The 14,028-nt window shown below is 42.9% G+C and overlaps 1 protein-coding gene across 6 annotated transcripts in view; it reads left to right on the top strand.

Moving 5' to 3' along the window:
* Window positions 1-12,877, top strand: part of RB1CC1 (RB1 inducible coiled-coil 1) — a 647,143-nt gene extending 634,266 nt beyond the window's left edge. For all 6 annotated transcript variants that reach the window (XM_078687307.1, XM_078687311.1, XM_078687309.1 and 3 more), the window contains 2 exons: window positions 4,215-4,285; window positions 11,944-12,877. In XM_078687307.1, the coding sequence (XP_078543433.1) occupies window positions 4,215-4,285; window positions 11,944-12,021 (149 nt within the window). In that variant the 3' untranslated portion in view covers window positions 12,022-12,877. The remainder of the gene's footprint in view (window positions 1-4,214; window positions 4,286-11,943) is intronic.
* Window positions 12,878-14,028: the final 1,151 nt, after the last annotated feature.

Below are 14,028 nucleotides of genomic sequence, written 5' to 3' on the forward strand. Positions count from 1 at the left end.
GCTGACTGCGTCACAGACAGGTTTTCTGACTTCTCTTAAGTTGCTTCCAGCTCCCATCAGCAGGAACAACCTGCAGAGGCCCAAAACTAGAATATCCACCTCCTGGAAGGTCAGAACTCTTCGGAGCTCAGTGGAGCTGGGGGTGAAGTCTGTGTGTCCCTGAGACTTCGGAACAGGAGGCCAGTACACTCAGGCCCTGGGAGATTCTTCTTCAAGCAGGTTCACAGCAAAGTTCTAGTCTTTGTCCTCTCCTTGGCAGAAGCAGCCACTGCAGGGCAACCCTACACACAGCAAAGGGGCAGTACTTCTCCTCACTGCTCTGCAGCTATTCTCCTTGTCAAAGGTTCCTCTTGAGTCCAGAAGTGATCTAAAGTTCTGGGTTTTTTAGGTCCACTACTTATACCCCATTCTGTCTTTGTTCTGCTTTGTGCAAGGGTCTCTAAGCCCACTCCAAACCAGTTCTGTCCTCACTGGTGCAGTATGACCACAGGGGGTGGAGACTGCATTGTCAAGGGAGACAATCCCTATTCAGGTGCAAGGTCAACTCCTCCTACTACCCAAAATGTAGCCCCATTCAGCTCAGCTCCAAGTCATCCAGGAAGAGTCAGGCACCTCCTTGGCGGTTACAGTGAATGCTCATCCCCAGCCAAGTGCTTCATTTTCAAAATAATAAGTGCCAGGGCTCTGACCAGGAGGCCACTGCAGCTTGCACTACCCATCGCCCTTGTCATCGCTGCCAAAACAAATACTAACCATCTCTCTCACATGTAAATGCGACAGTTCAGATTATTCCAGGTCCCCAAAGCTAAAGGAATGGCTGGAGAGGCAAGTATTAGCAATTTTAATGTATATTGTATTCCTAAACAACCGTTGTTCTGCTCATCTCTAAATTAGATGAGCAGCGCCACCAGGTGGTAGACTGTTCCAAGTATGAGTATGACAATTAGGTACCGGTGCCGAGCACCGGAAACCAATTAAGTGCTGGTGCTGAGCACTGGAAAGCACCAGCTCAAATTAAGCACTGAGGTAGAGGCAACAAGTCAGGGGAAACCACACCAAAGATGCCAAGTCTAACAGCCTCATTCCTCTTGTCTCCAGAAAAGTTTAAGTGTATCTGCAATATGATAAGATGACATCTCCAGTAATTATGCCCCACACCAAAATGCCTTCCTCTGGTTTAGACTATAAGCCAATACCAATCAGACACAACAATGGTATGTGTTAGCGTTACCAACTATATGTCACACTCATCTTCCCTTCACTCCACATTGAAGCGCTGCTAGATATGTGCCAGATCACCACAGAACCACCCCACAGGTCCTCAGGTTTGACACCAATACTCTTTCTATCCAAATCACACTATAAACCAACACCCATCAAACGAAGCACAACCTATGAAGGGCGTTGGGGCTTCCTCAGGGTAAAAGGCTATATAACAAAGCAACCACTCTACAATGCAATCTATGTGTTACATGTCAACTTGAACATAATCATATGTGCATTTTCTGTAGTGAATGTGTATTGGGAAAAGGGACTCTACGTTCATTCTAAGCAATAAACGTTTGAACCCACTAGGTATATCTGCACCTATTAATGTAATATTGCACAGTGGATGTACATTCTCATAATAAAATTGCTTTTGTAAATGTGGATCACATTTATTTGAGGCAAATAAACATATGCAGAATAATTGGAGCATAAAAGAACCCATGGTCCTTCAGAAAAGCAACATTGCATGCACATACTCTCCCAAAGCAGATATTGAAAACGATACATATTCAGACTGCACAACCCAGTACTGTGCACTACATTACTCTATTTGGGCCCAGATTATAAATAGTTTGGAGGACAGGGCAATATTTATCAGACCTGATAAGATCCAACATCACAGGATCTGAATTTATTTGGTGCGATAAATAACACCATTTATGATTGTGCCCAGTAAATGTGGCACAACAAGTGGCTTTTAGTGCATTACACACCAGTCCCTGTATCTTGGTATGTTATAGCCCTTTTTGCCCTGGTAAATTTCGGTAGGTTTGATATGCTGAAACTTACCAGCGCAAATTTCTGGATATGTGTTACTAGTTGCAAAATGTGTAATTCCGATATGTTCTGTTTCAGGAGTTATCGCACATATTGGAACTATGCCAGTTGTAATCAGGGCCATAGTCACTGAAACCCCCTCACTGTAAAGTTTGAAACAGAAGTGAAGGGTACAATACTGCAGACTACAACTCCTTAACAGTACATATATTTTGGAATGCACCTAATGCTGAACGACCACCATTACTCCACAACACGACATAGCTCTGTGCATCTTTTCAGGAAGATTTAAGGTACTTTTGAGGTCAAGGCTATAGCATAAAAAAATAAACTAACATGCCATTCAGTACTTTTGAAACTTTTCTTTGTGTTGTGGTATACAGCATGATGGAACTTTGTTTTTATAAAATTTGTCTTTTTGATTTAACAAATATATAATTTATATTTTACAGAGGTAGGCACGACCACAAATGTTCTGTAGTGTTACCCATTGTATCAATACCAGAAGGATGAAAGACTGGGATGCCCTTCCTCTAAATCAAACTCATGTTGTAGGTTCTTTAAAGCCATTGTATAAAAAGGCATTTATTTTCCAATTACATTTATATAGCGCTTCTTACCCCTTATGGGCGGATGATATATGATTTTTTTCCTACTTACGTAGTGGCGTTGCAAGTATTTTGACACAACTAAGAAAAAAATAAACCAAACTGCTTCTAAAAGTAATGTCCTGTGTAGTTCTGTTTTAAGGAGCATTTTCCATACAAGCCAAAATACTTCAGAAATGTCTGTCTATAGTGCCCTATTACGGGGCGTCAGTGCCGGATTTTATTGCAGTAGGCGTATTGCAGGGTACACCTGCTGTGTATTTGTTGCTAGGGTGGGGATGATAACAGCACGTTCTAATTGAGCGGCTATCTTCACACCTCATAATCTTCCATGAGAAGAAAATTATTAGGCAGGGCGGTGGGGACACCTGAGTAGATTAAAAAACACAAACTCTAAGGAAGGCTGACTGGTTGCACTTAACACTGCTCAAGACCCAGAAGGAACACTGGGTAGTGTCCATCTGCAGGCCAGGCTGGCAGCCCAGCAGTCTCAGCCCAACCAGCCCACAGCAACAGATGGAGGTGGGTGGGGGGAGGGTAAATCCCGTTCAGCCTAATGGATTGCATTCCTGGGAATGATAGTCTTGAAGGTATTATACAGGCATACAGTGCCTGCTAGCTGTGATGTTGCGCCCTCGTTCGTTACCCTATAAGCTCTTTCTGCAAGTGTAAAATTGTTTTATTAGAGGGACCAGAACGAATGTGTTCTTTTGTGTAGCAATCCGAATGTGTGGAAGATAACTCAAAATTAATGTTGGTAAAATAGAGACTGACACTTTTAATGACTCTTTATATGTGTGCAGTGAGGTTGATGAAGTACTCATGGAAATCTGTGAATTAACTTTCCTGAATACTCCTGATGATTTCTGTAAATCCCCAGAAAGTCACCAAATTCCAGTATGGACTGGGAACCAAATGCTGTCCTCTAAAAACTAAAAGCAGATTAACCAGCATTGCCCTAAGTGAGTTTTAGCAAGCAAGCCAAGCTCAGTTCGTTGAGTTTGGGGGTTCCTCATCCTCCACAGAAGAAAATGTTGGAAGCACTGAAGCCGAACCCAGCGTTTTTCTGCACACTCTTTTATTAAATGTAGAGTTTACAGGCACTTCTAAAGAAGAACTAATTAGACGTTCCAATACCTAAGAGTCTACCACAATGTCCAGGAGCGCTGTCTCGCCAGAACAGGAACTTTTGTATGTCTATCAGAAAACTATGCACCCGATTCAGACCTATTAATGTAGGAAAATGTATTTATACTTCAGCAAAGGCAGTGTCTACTTAATGTACTCTTCTCTCACCGCAAACATGTGTATTACAATTTTGGTGCATGTACAAATAGCATGAGTGGTGTTTCCACTGGCTTAAGACAGGGCACAATGCCCATCACAACACCATCTTTTCTCCATAAACAAAGCAGACTAGGGGCTTGTTTTAGACTTTTGAGGATATTCATCCACCTTATTTAGAGGACATCATGCACAACTCTATCACAGGCTCTTGGCAGTGCCCATGATAATGATTGTTGTTTTTTATGCATCTTAAGTGAATGTTTATCTTTGCAGCTTCTGGTGCATCCCGAAGACCCTGGGTATTAGGAAAAGTCATGGAAAAAGAGTACTGTCAAGCAAAAAAGGTAATGAACTCTATTTTAGAATTTGTAGATTCTGAATTCTGGAAGCAGACAGACGATGGTGCTCATTTCTTTACATCTGTGTGCAAATAACCTCATCTGAAAGAGACTTCTAGGCGCAGATTCCTGACATTAGAACTATCCCTTGGCTTCAGACTGGATCTTGAATTCTTTTGTGAGCAGCACCCCTGTTCGCTGGTAGGTGGGGTTGTTCTGCTTTATGTGGTCATCTGTGCTGGAAGGGAGGTGCACAGTGCCTATATAGGTGCCACCCCACCGCGCTGACGTCAGTTCTTTTCTTTCCATGCCAGTCAGCGCAGTTCATAAGAGATCTACCCCAGTCATTTTTTACTGCCCTTTTTTGGACTTTTTCCATAGTATTTTTCAGAGATTTTTCTCCTTGTGTGGCTGCAATGTCCACAAGGAAGGCTGCACTGTCTGTTACCAGCAAATGTCGGTGAATAACCCACACCATGTCTGCCTTTGGTGTCTTGAGCAAGACCACAATGTCAAGACCTGCTTTGATCTCATGTCACGCACCCCAAGACCTTGAGGGAGCCATCCCTCAAGCTCCTTGTTTCTCGACGTGTGAGGGCGTGGCCGAACCTGGTCGAGAGGAAGGTCCTGGGATCGGTCATGGAGCCAGCGATCTTTTTGGAAATCGTCCTCCGTTAAGTCCCACAACACAAAGAAGATTAAGAAGTCAAAGAAGTCTTCTACTTCATCCGACTGTTACAGTCACCTAACGAGACTAGAATGCGCCGTCACTCGAGGCCTGGCTCGGTGGTTGAGCCTGCACCTGGGCAGTCTGCGCCTCCTGGAGTTTCCAGGGAGGCGGAGCGACCCACTCCCAGCTCTGAAAATTTTATGATCTCCTATTTCAGTGACCCATCCATACTGGAGCCCCTTTGGGGCTCACAGGCCCAGGAAGGGCCACTTTTGGTTACCCGCCAGTGGGTCCGCCCTGGCACCACTTGGTACCCTTCGATCCACAGATAGATTCAAACTGGCACCGGTCGTACCACCATGGCCTTCCCCTATGCTGGTGTCGATTTTGACACCCCTAGTGCCGCCGGCACCATTCCCATTCTCATCATCGACTCCCGTGCAGAGCTGGAGGGGCATCTCCTGATTCAGACTCCAGTGCCTACTGGAGCCATACCCTTCAGACCAGAGCTTGAGCCCTATTCCTATGGACTTGGGGAAGATTGGAAGGGGCCACTGGACACTAAAGAATGCTAGCTCCTCGACTCCAAAATGGACTTGTATGAGAAATTGACAGATGCCAGTAGACTGGACCACTCCCCTGGTACTAGCATGGTCTCTCCTCCTACTGTGGCTATGGAGGTGGGAGCCTCTTTAGCTATGGTGGTGAGCAGTGTTACAGCAAACAAATGATGGACGGAATGCTGACAATGCAAACATTCTTCCCCAGTCAAAAGATCTTGGTTAAATCCATCGTTCTTTTGCCTGCTACCCCACCCAAGTTTGGACCCAGCGATATGCAAATCAGTCTTGACCTTGTGCCTCATGGGAACAGTCCAGACCGAGCTGCCAGGCCAGGTCCTCCCTGGACCGGAAACAAGCATCCTGCGACCGGTTTCAAGGTATGTCACCCTTCTTCATCCAGTCTAGCTTGAATCCATTGGCACAGTGAGCAAGGGACCCACGTCTGGGCATACCCATCCCACTTAGAGCTCTCCATGCCACTGGAATCAAGCAATCCAGGCTGATGAGGGCTGAAAGCCCGAAACCGGTCCTAGGATGCTTGTTTCCAGTCCAGGGAGGACCTGGCTTGGCAGTTCGGTCTGGACTGTTCCCATGGGGCACAGGGTCAAGACTGATTTGCATATGACTGGGTTCAAACTGGAATGGCATGGTGAGCAAAACAACGATGGATTTAGGCCCAGATCTCTGTACTGGGTTGAATGTATGACATTGGTCTGCATCCTGTCCCATCAACTGTTGTTTTTGCATTTGTCACCCCGAGTGGGATGGGTATGCTCAGACGTGTGTCCCGTGCTCTCCATGCCACTGGAATCAAGCTACCCTGGCTGATGAGGGCTGAAAGCCCGAAACCGGTCCTAGGAGATTTGCTCTCCTTGCCCCCACACTCTGGAACTCTCTTCCCCCCTCACTCAAATTCTCAAATTCACTAACCCAATTTCGTAAATCCCTAAAAACCTGGCTTTTCCCACACTCTGGTTAATCCTTTTTCCCTCTCAGTGTCAGACTAGCGCCAGGAAACCCACGGTGACAGAGCGCTTTAAAAATGCCCCTTAACATAACATAACATAACATAACATAGGATTATCTGTCCAACAACTGTTGTTTTAGCAATGGTGGTGAGGAGGGCAGCTGAGGTGCTGTGGCAGTCAAGACTAATGTCTTGACAGAGGTGCTTCAGCTGGGAGTTACCCTCTCAGAACTGCTTCTCCCATTTGATGAAACCCTTACGGATGTCCTACTTAGGGCCTGGTCCAAGCACTGCACAGGGGCTCCTGTGAACAGGACAATTGCCGCCACCATTGCCCTGCTCCGGGGTCTCCATTTTTTTCACTCAACACCCTACCCCGAAGAGATTGGTGGTTCAAACCTTACTTCCTCTGTAAATCCTGGCACATTCCCTACCACCCCAATGGATAGGGAGACCAAAAGGCTGGCCAACTTAGGCAAGACATTATTTTCTCATGCCAGCCTGGCACTGCAGTGTGTGAACACCACTTGCCTTTTGGGCCATTACTGCCATGCACGTTGGGATTCAGTTGTGCAAGTGCTGCCCAGGGTTCCGGAGGACGCCATACTCTCCCAAGGTATCGCAGGTGGGAGAGATGTAGCAAAGTTCACAATTCAATATGGGCTGGATATGATCGGTTCGCTAGACAGAGTTGTTTCTTTGTTGGTGACTTTACGACGACACACCTGGCTTTTCAATGGATGTGTAAGCTTCACTTATGGACATGCCCTTTGATGGCTCCTCTTATTGCAGACAAGGCTAAGTGAGTGATTCAAGGATAGTATGAGCTACAGCTAGATGCCTGGGCCTTTCCATACCCCCCTGCCAACCCCAGTCTGCCTTTTGTGGCCGTGAAAGGGGCTTCCAGCCGCGCCTTCACCCTCCCAGTCACCATGGCGCGCAACCTCTCCAGACTTTGTGTGGCAGAGTGACCTAGTAGCTCAGACAGCAAGAGGTCAGGCCAGTTCACCACCAAAGCCCCTCACTGACTGGTTGGTAGTGTTGGATTTGCAGGACACGTACTTTCACATTCCTGTTTTTCCGGCTCACATGGGCCATGAGCAATTTCAATTTGCTGTGCGCCCTTATGTCCTTACCAAGAAAACAGCAAAGGGCCTTGACTCGGAACTAATGAACAAAACAAATGCCAGTACTGAGCTCAACTCCTAGTAATCCTTTTCAATAGACTTTATGAATAAAACATAACAGTCCGCTTTTTGAATTGCACCAACCAATGGTTTATTCCCCTTTTTTTGCCTTCATTAATTTTTCAAAAAACGTAATTTTTGGTGCATAGAAATACATAGAAAACACTTGGAACAGACTATATTCCTATTCCATTCCTAGGGGCCTTTGGCCCATAGGAATGAATGGGGAGTCAATCCTTATTTGCGATTAGCAATCAGAGAATCGCAAATAAGGAAGCAGTAGAAATCGCATTTAATTGTGCGATTTCTACATGAATCCCGTTTTGCGAGTCTTTAATAGCAATTCCTTAATAATCGCTATTAACCACTTGGATGCTAAGGCACCTGCAGATTTTTACTGTAATTTCCATTGAAATCAATGGAAACTCCATGACGAGCTGAGCTCGTCATGAGCGTCGAAGGGGTTAAGGACTCGCAAATCGGGACATTGATGAATCTGGGGGTTGGTCCACAAGGACTTACAGCCTATCAACACTTAAATGAAATCACAAGAGGATATTAATCCCCTATGTGAACCCAAAGCTCCTCATCACTGTTGAGACCTACCGGCATCTTTGTTTGAGTATTGATAGTGTACTTTAATTCCAGCTGCCTTAACTCTGTCTTTTCTCCTCTCTTTACTTGGTCCAAGCAAAAAAATCTTAAATGATTGCTATCACTTCGGAGCATCATTTCAAAATGTTTTGCAACAGAGTATGTTGGGTCTTTATTAATAGCTCTCATGTTCTCTAGCACATTTTTTTTGGTAAGATGTATAGTGCTCCCAATATATTTATTTTCACATGAACATACCAGACAGTCATATTCCTTGACTGTACTACTTGATTTACAGCCTTTACATTTAGGACAGGAAAAAAAACCCTACAGTTCTTATCCTATGTCGCTCATTTGTTAAATTACTTTTTACCAAATGGTCCCTTAAAGAAGCAAACCTTTTATATGTGCCCAATGGTTGTGCTGATATTTTCTGACCTATCATATTGTCGGTTTGCAGAATTTGCCAGTGTCTTTTGAGAATGTTGTAGATCTGAGGCGAGCTCGTGAAGAAACCCGTAATCATTCTAACCTGGCTTTCTTTATTTGTCTCTTTCCTTCTATCTGCCAAAAGCTGGTGACGCGCCTGTGTCCGTGCCTTTTCCTTGGACTTCCAAAGGAAGGCTGATGAGTAAACTTGTAATCTGAACCTATCCAGGGTCTCAGCCTCTGCTGCTCGATAGTCCGTTTCGGTAGAGCAGATATGTTCAGTGTGCAGCAGCTCACCATAATGTATACTGTTTTTGAGGCTGCACTGATGATAGCTTTTAGCATACAGCATAAAATTCCCTTCTGTTGGCTTCCTGTACAGAGAAGCATGCAATAGGAGGTCCTTTCCAAATATTGTCAGGTCAAGGAAAGATGCAGTGGTCTGGATAATTTGACTTGTAAAATGCAAATTAAGTGAATTTCAATTAAGAGTAACAATATTGTCTTGAGCTGCCTGATGAGTGCTTCTCCACACAATGAATAGGTCATCGATATATCACGTGCCCATAGGGCTCAGCTATTAACCTATTTTTTTACATTCTTCTTCCCAGGCCATGTGTTTCACCCACCAGCCTTTGAAAAAGTTGTGTAGCTGGGGGTGAAGCAGGTGCCAATGGCAGTCCTCTGCTTCTACCTGTACAATTGACCTGCAAATGTAAAGAGATTATTGTTAAGACAAAAATCAATCAGTTGTTAAATCCTAATGTTAAGCTCGTAGTATTTTAGGGATCTACAGCTGCTTTCAACCCAGCTGAGTGTGCCATGTTTAAAGGCTAGTTACATCGAAGGTAATTAGCCAGAACTTCTCTTCCCACTGTATTCCATCTACAAGTCCTAAAAAGTCCTTGGTATCTTAGCATAAGATAAGAACTAAAGTTTCCTTCAAAGGGAAACAAATAAAAGTTAACTTAAATAGAGGCATTTTCTAGAAGAATGGACTTGGATGAGACGATCAGGTGTCCTGGTGGTAAGTTAACTTGCTTGTGTACCTTTGGGATGTGGTAAAAGGTGGGAATTTGGGGGAATTCTCATTTAAGGAACTAGTATTCTTTATAATCAAGCGTACCTCTGTCCCTCCAGTTATCCAAGAACTCATAGAACAATTTCAGACTTTGTATTCCTATTTCAAGATCGATTCGTAACAATTCGTGTCCCCAAGCTGTCTCAAAGCTTCTCTTTAATAATAATCTTTTGTCAATAGGACAACATTCCCCCCCTTGTCGGAAGGTTTGATAATCTCTTGCTGTCGTTTTTGTAGTCATTACTGTTTGCCATTGTATTTTTGTCTTATTCTAGTAAATATAATATGGACAAGTCATCTGCCAAATACCATTAGATGTCAATAACCACCGATTTGCCCCTATGCATTTGGAATTGCAGATATTGATGTTTCTGAGTAAATTGATAATCATGTGTAATGTAGTTGTGATTATCAAGTATTTGAATAGAGGATGAATTTTGTAATAATCACATGACATAAAGAATGGCCAATAATGTGGTCTAGGATTCCTAGGTTGCTCAACTATATGAAGATGTTAGAAGTTGGCCTCCATATCTGCAGTAGCAAACATAGAACGCACCATGCAGTGAACCTTTGTTTTCCTTTATTTATTTCACTGCTGTGAATATAATGTGATATGTATAAATTGAATAATGGCGACCAGTGCACTAATATTGACAAAGGCTGAGTGGCGAAACGCGTCTATTGGTTTTGTGAGTGGCATTAAATTGTATGCTAACGTCACCACGAGTGAACTTTGGCTGGTCATATATATATATATATTCATGGAAAAAAAGGAGCGGAGAACTCTGGTTAGTTCTCAAGTTTAGGTGGAAAGTAGCTCCAGTACAGATCACTCTCAACACCAGCGACACTCTAAATTTGCTCACCGCAGATCTCTGCTTTTCTATCAAAGACTTTAAGCTTAGGATTAGCACAGTGTGCGAGATAGAAAGGGACAACGTCTTTATATATATATATATATATATATATATATATATATATATATATATATATATATATATATATATATATAAATATATTGCTTTTTATTTAAAATATTGTTGAATGAAATTAAAATTACTGCCATTTAAAAATTATTGTTTAAACACTATTCTTTCAATCCTTAGTTATCGTTCTTATCAGTTGACTGACTATTCATGTCCCCTGAGCCTTGTCAAATAATTGTATTTTACAACCTCAGTAATTGTTCTTTTGAGAGCATGAAATGTGTTCACAAATGTAACTATAAAAACTATTAAATACCTAATAAAATGCAAAATGCACATATATTTGGTGGTAAATCAGAATGCCATTTACTTTATGCAAAACTATGAGGCAGTCTGAAACTAGAAAGACACCTGGAGCTGTATTACACATGGTGCCTTGGGAGCGCAACAGGCGTTTGCGCCCTTTTTGCCTGCCCCTGGGGCATTTTGGTATTGCAGAAGGGGTAGCAGACACTTGTCTGTCCCTATCTGTAATACTGAAAGCGCTGGTGCACATTCAGCGCCAGCGCTTCCTCAAGAAGGTGTTCCCTATGCAAATGTGGGAATCCCTTTGCCTCTGCGCCTGTGCTTTATTACAGATGTGGGTGGGAGCAGAGACAGAAACTCGCAGGAGACACACTGACAGTAGGCCGCCTAAAAGGTGGCACCCTGTTAGTGTGCCCCCTGAGAGCAGCCCTCTGGAGGAGAGCAAGGGTGCCTATGGGCCCCCTAGACATCCCCTTGCAGGTGGGTGCAGTCACTCACTGCACCCACCTGCAAAGGGATTTCTAATCCCTTTTAAAAGTGCAGGCGGGTTGCAGCCTGCACTGTGAACCACGGAGTGGCTGCTTCAAAGCCTCTTCGTATTTCACTTGAATGCGCTACCCCCAGGGCAGCATGGCTTTGCGGCTGCCTTGGGACAGTGCATTAAGTGTAGTAGGGTTTACTTTCCCTATTTGCACCCAGCACACCTGTTTTAAAGTGCGTCTGGCGCAAACAGAAAAAGTGCGCCCTATGCATAATAGGGCCCCTGTTATGCATTTTGGTTATGTCTGTTTTCATGAGTTCTTCTTGTCCGCTTTTCCCAACGACTGTGATTTGTATAAGAAATAGTATATATAAGCACATCGTATAATGTTATAAAATGATATAACCTGTCTTTAAAGTTGAAACATTAATTTCATGTTCTTTGTTCCTACCCATAGGCGCAAAACCGTTTCAAAGTTCCTTTGGGTACAAAATTTTACAGAGTGAAAGCTGTGCCGTGGAACAAGAAAGTATAGCAAATACGAACACCGTCAAGTTCATTGGATGATTTTTTTTGTTTTCACTTGTCATACTACAACGGTCATAGCTCAAGCAAGGCGGACATTTTCCTCAAGTTAAGACAAGCGGGACAATTTACTTCACAATTGTGATAGTTTCCTTTGTAAAAGGTTCCATTAAGATACATGCATTTTGTGGGTCTTTTAAAATAAATTTCCGAATTTTTCTCCACAGCTCTTAATAATGTGGACCAAAATTAGATCATTTTTAAAAAGGGCATGCCCCCGAATCATGGCTTACTCGCCATGCTAATTGCTTGTTATTTATACATTAGCTTATATTTAGGTGTTAAATGTTAATTACCCTTATTATCAGCAGTTGTCCTTGTGTGAGCTCATTATCAAAGTGCTTCACATCCTTTGTAATCTGTACAAACACACCATCTATTTAAAAAGGATTGTTCATGGCATGCGGATCACCATCCTTCCTTCAACACGTGTTTGCCTCTTTAGAATAATAAGACTATTACTGCACTTGTTCCATTACATTAAACGAAAGCCTGTTGATGTTAGAAGAACTGCAGTCCTCCTTGCACTTTCGACGGATTGATCGTGTAGATTCTGTAGGGGAGCAGGTATGTTCTTTGCGATTACAGTGGCAGCACTTGGACCTTCCTGACAACTCAGAACCTTGCATTACTCTATTTAAAAAGAATGAAAAATGAACAAATCATATTGATAAAATTGTATTATATGGTTGGGTTTCAGAAAAAAAGTAAACTCATTGTACATAAACCATACATTTAAGTAACAAATTATTGTATTGTAAAAGACATGTAGAATTTTAAAAAAATAAACATTTGAACATGTAAAATGTTTGCTCAATTTATTGCCTGAATGGTTGTATTGGTAAGCAGTGCTGAAAGATTTGTCTTTTTGTGATCAACTTTATATGCATGGGGCCCAAATCTCAAAAGGTTTGTAAATTCATGAATCGTGAATTTTGTTCATGATTTGCGAAGATTCATGCATTTGCAATACGCCCCAGATCTGTGCAGATTGTGTAATCTAGGAGTGTTGTCTGTCTACCAAAATTACACCAGTGGATTTTCCGCATGAAAGACAATTTACAGGAGTATGCAAAATAGACATTTCCCTACACTGATGATAAACGTTCAATGAGGAGGGCTTCCTTCCCTCTGTCATTAAGAATAGAAACGTACTCTTGTCTTACTCAAAAGTATGTTTTTATGCTTTTCCAAGGCAGTGGTATGATAAGAAAAGGAAACACTAATAAACCCCAAAGAAAACTCGAAAATAACAAAAGAACATTAGGCCCCTGGGTCATTATTCCTTATATAATTCATATAAAATGTACAATTGATTTTGAAACATCCAAGCATAATTGAGCAAAGCTGTACAAACTGAAATAAAGCCAGGTTTAAGTTGGCAGATACTGGTGGGCTCCAGCGGCATTTATTTTTCAGGACTGGGACACTTTATATTCATATCAAGGGCAGCAGTCTAAATTAAACAAGCATTTACAATGCAATAGGGCTCGCAGCATTAAAGTTTGAGTTATTGGCATTGTGTATGACAATGCGTTGCATACATTTTTCAGAAAACTCTGAATTGGTGTATAAAGATTATTTGCAAACTGTCAGATGTTGCTCAATAATAAGGAGAGTTGGGAATAATTATGCTATGCTATCTTTTGCTATCCTGTGCTTTTTAGGTTTCGCTGGAGGGCGGAGCTCTTAGCTCCGCCTCCAGAGAAATCTCTTGATTTCCAGTAAGGAAAATGGAATACGCCCCCCTGTCCCATTGGCTAGCTCCATAAATGGAGGCTAGCCATTGGAACAGAGATCTGTCCGTCAAGGCCGGACCAGATTCGGGGGCGTTCCCGAGATTTTTTCCCTGGGCGGAGTTTCGTTTTTTCCCGTTCCCTCCCCTTTCACTGAAAGTGATTTCAGATGTGCTGTCCATTCCCGCCCCCCTCCGTGTGCCTCCCCGCCCCCGCCCCCC

This window comes from Lissotriton helveticus, chromosome 4_1 (assembly GCF_964261635.1).
Source record: "Lissotriton helveticus chromosome 4_1, aLisHel1.1, whole genome shotgun sequence".
NCBI lineage: Eukaryota > Metazoa > Chordata > Amphibia > Caudata > Salamandridae > Lissotriton > Lissotriton helveticus.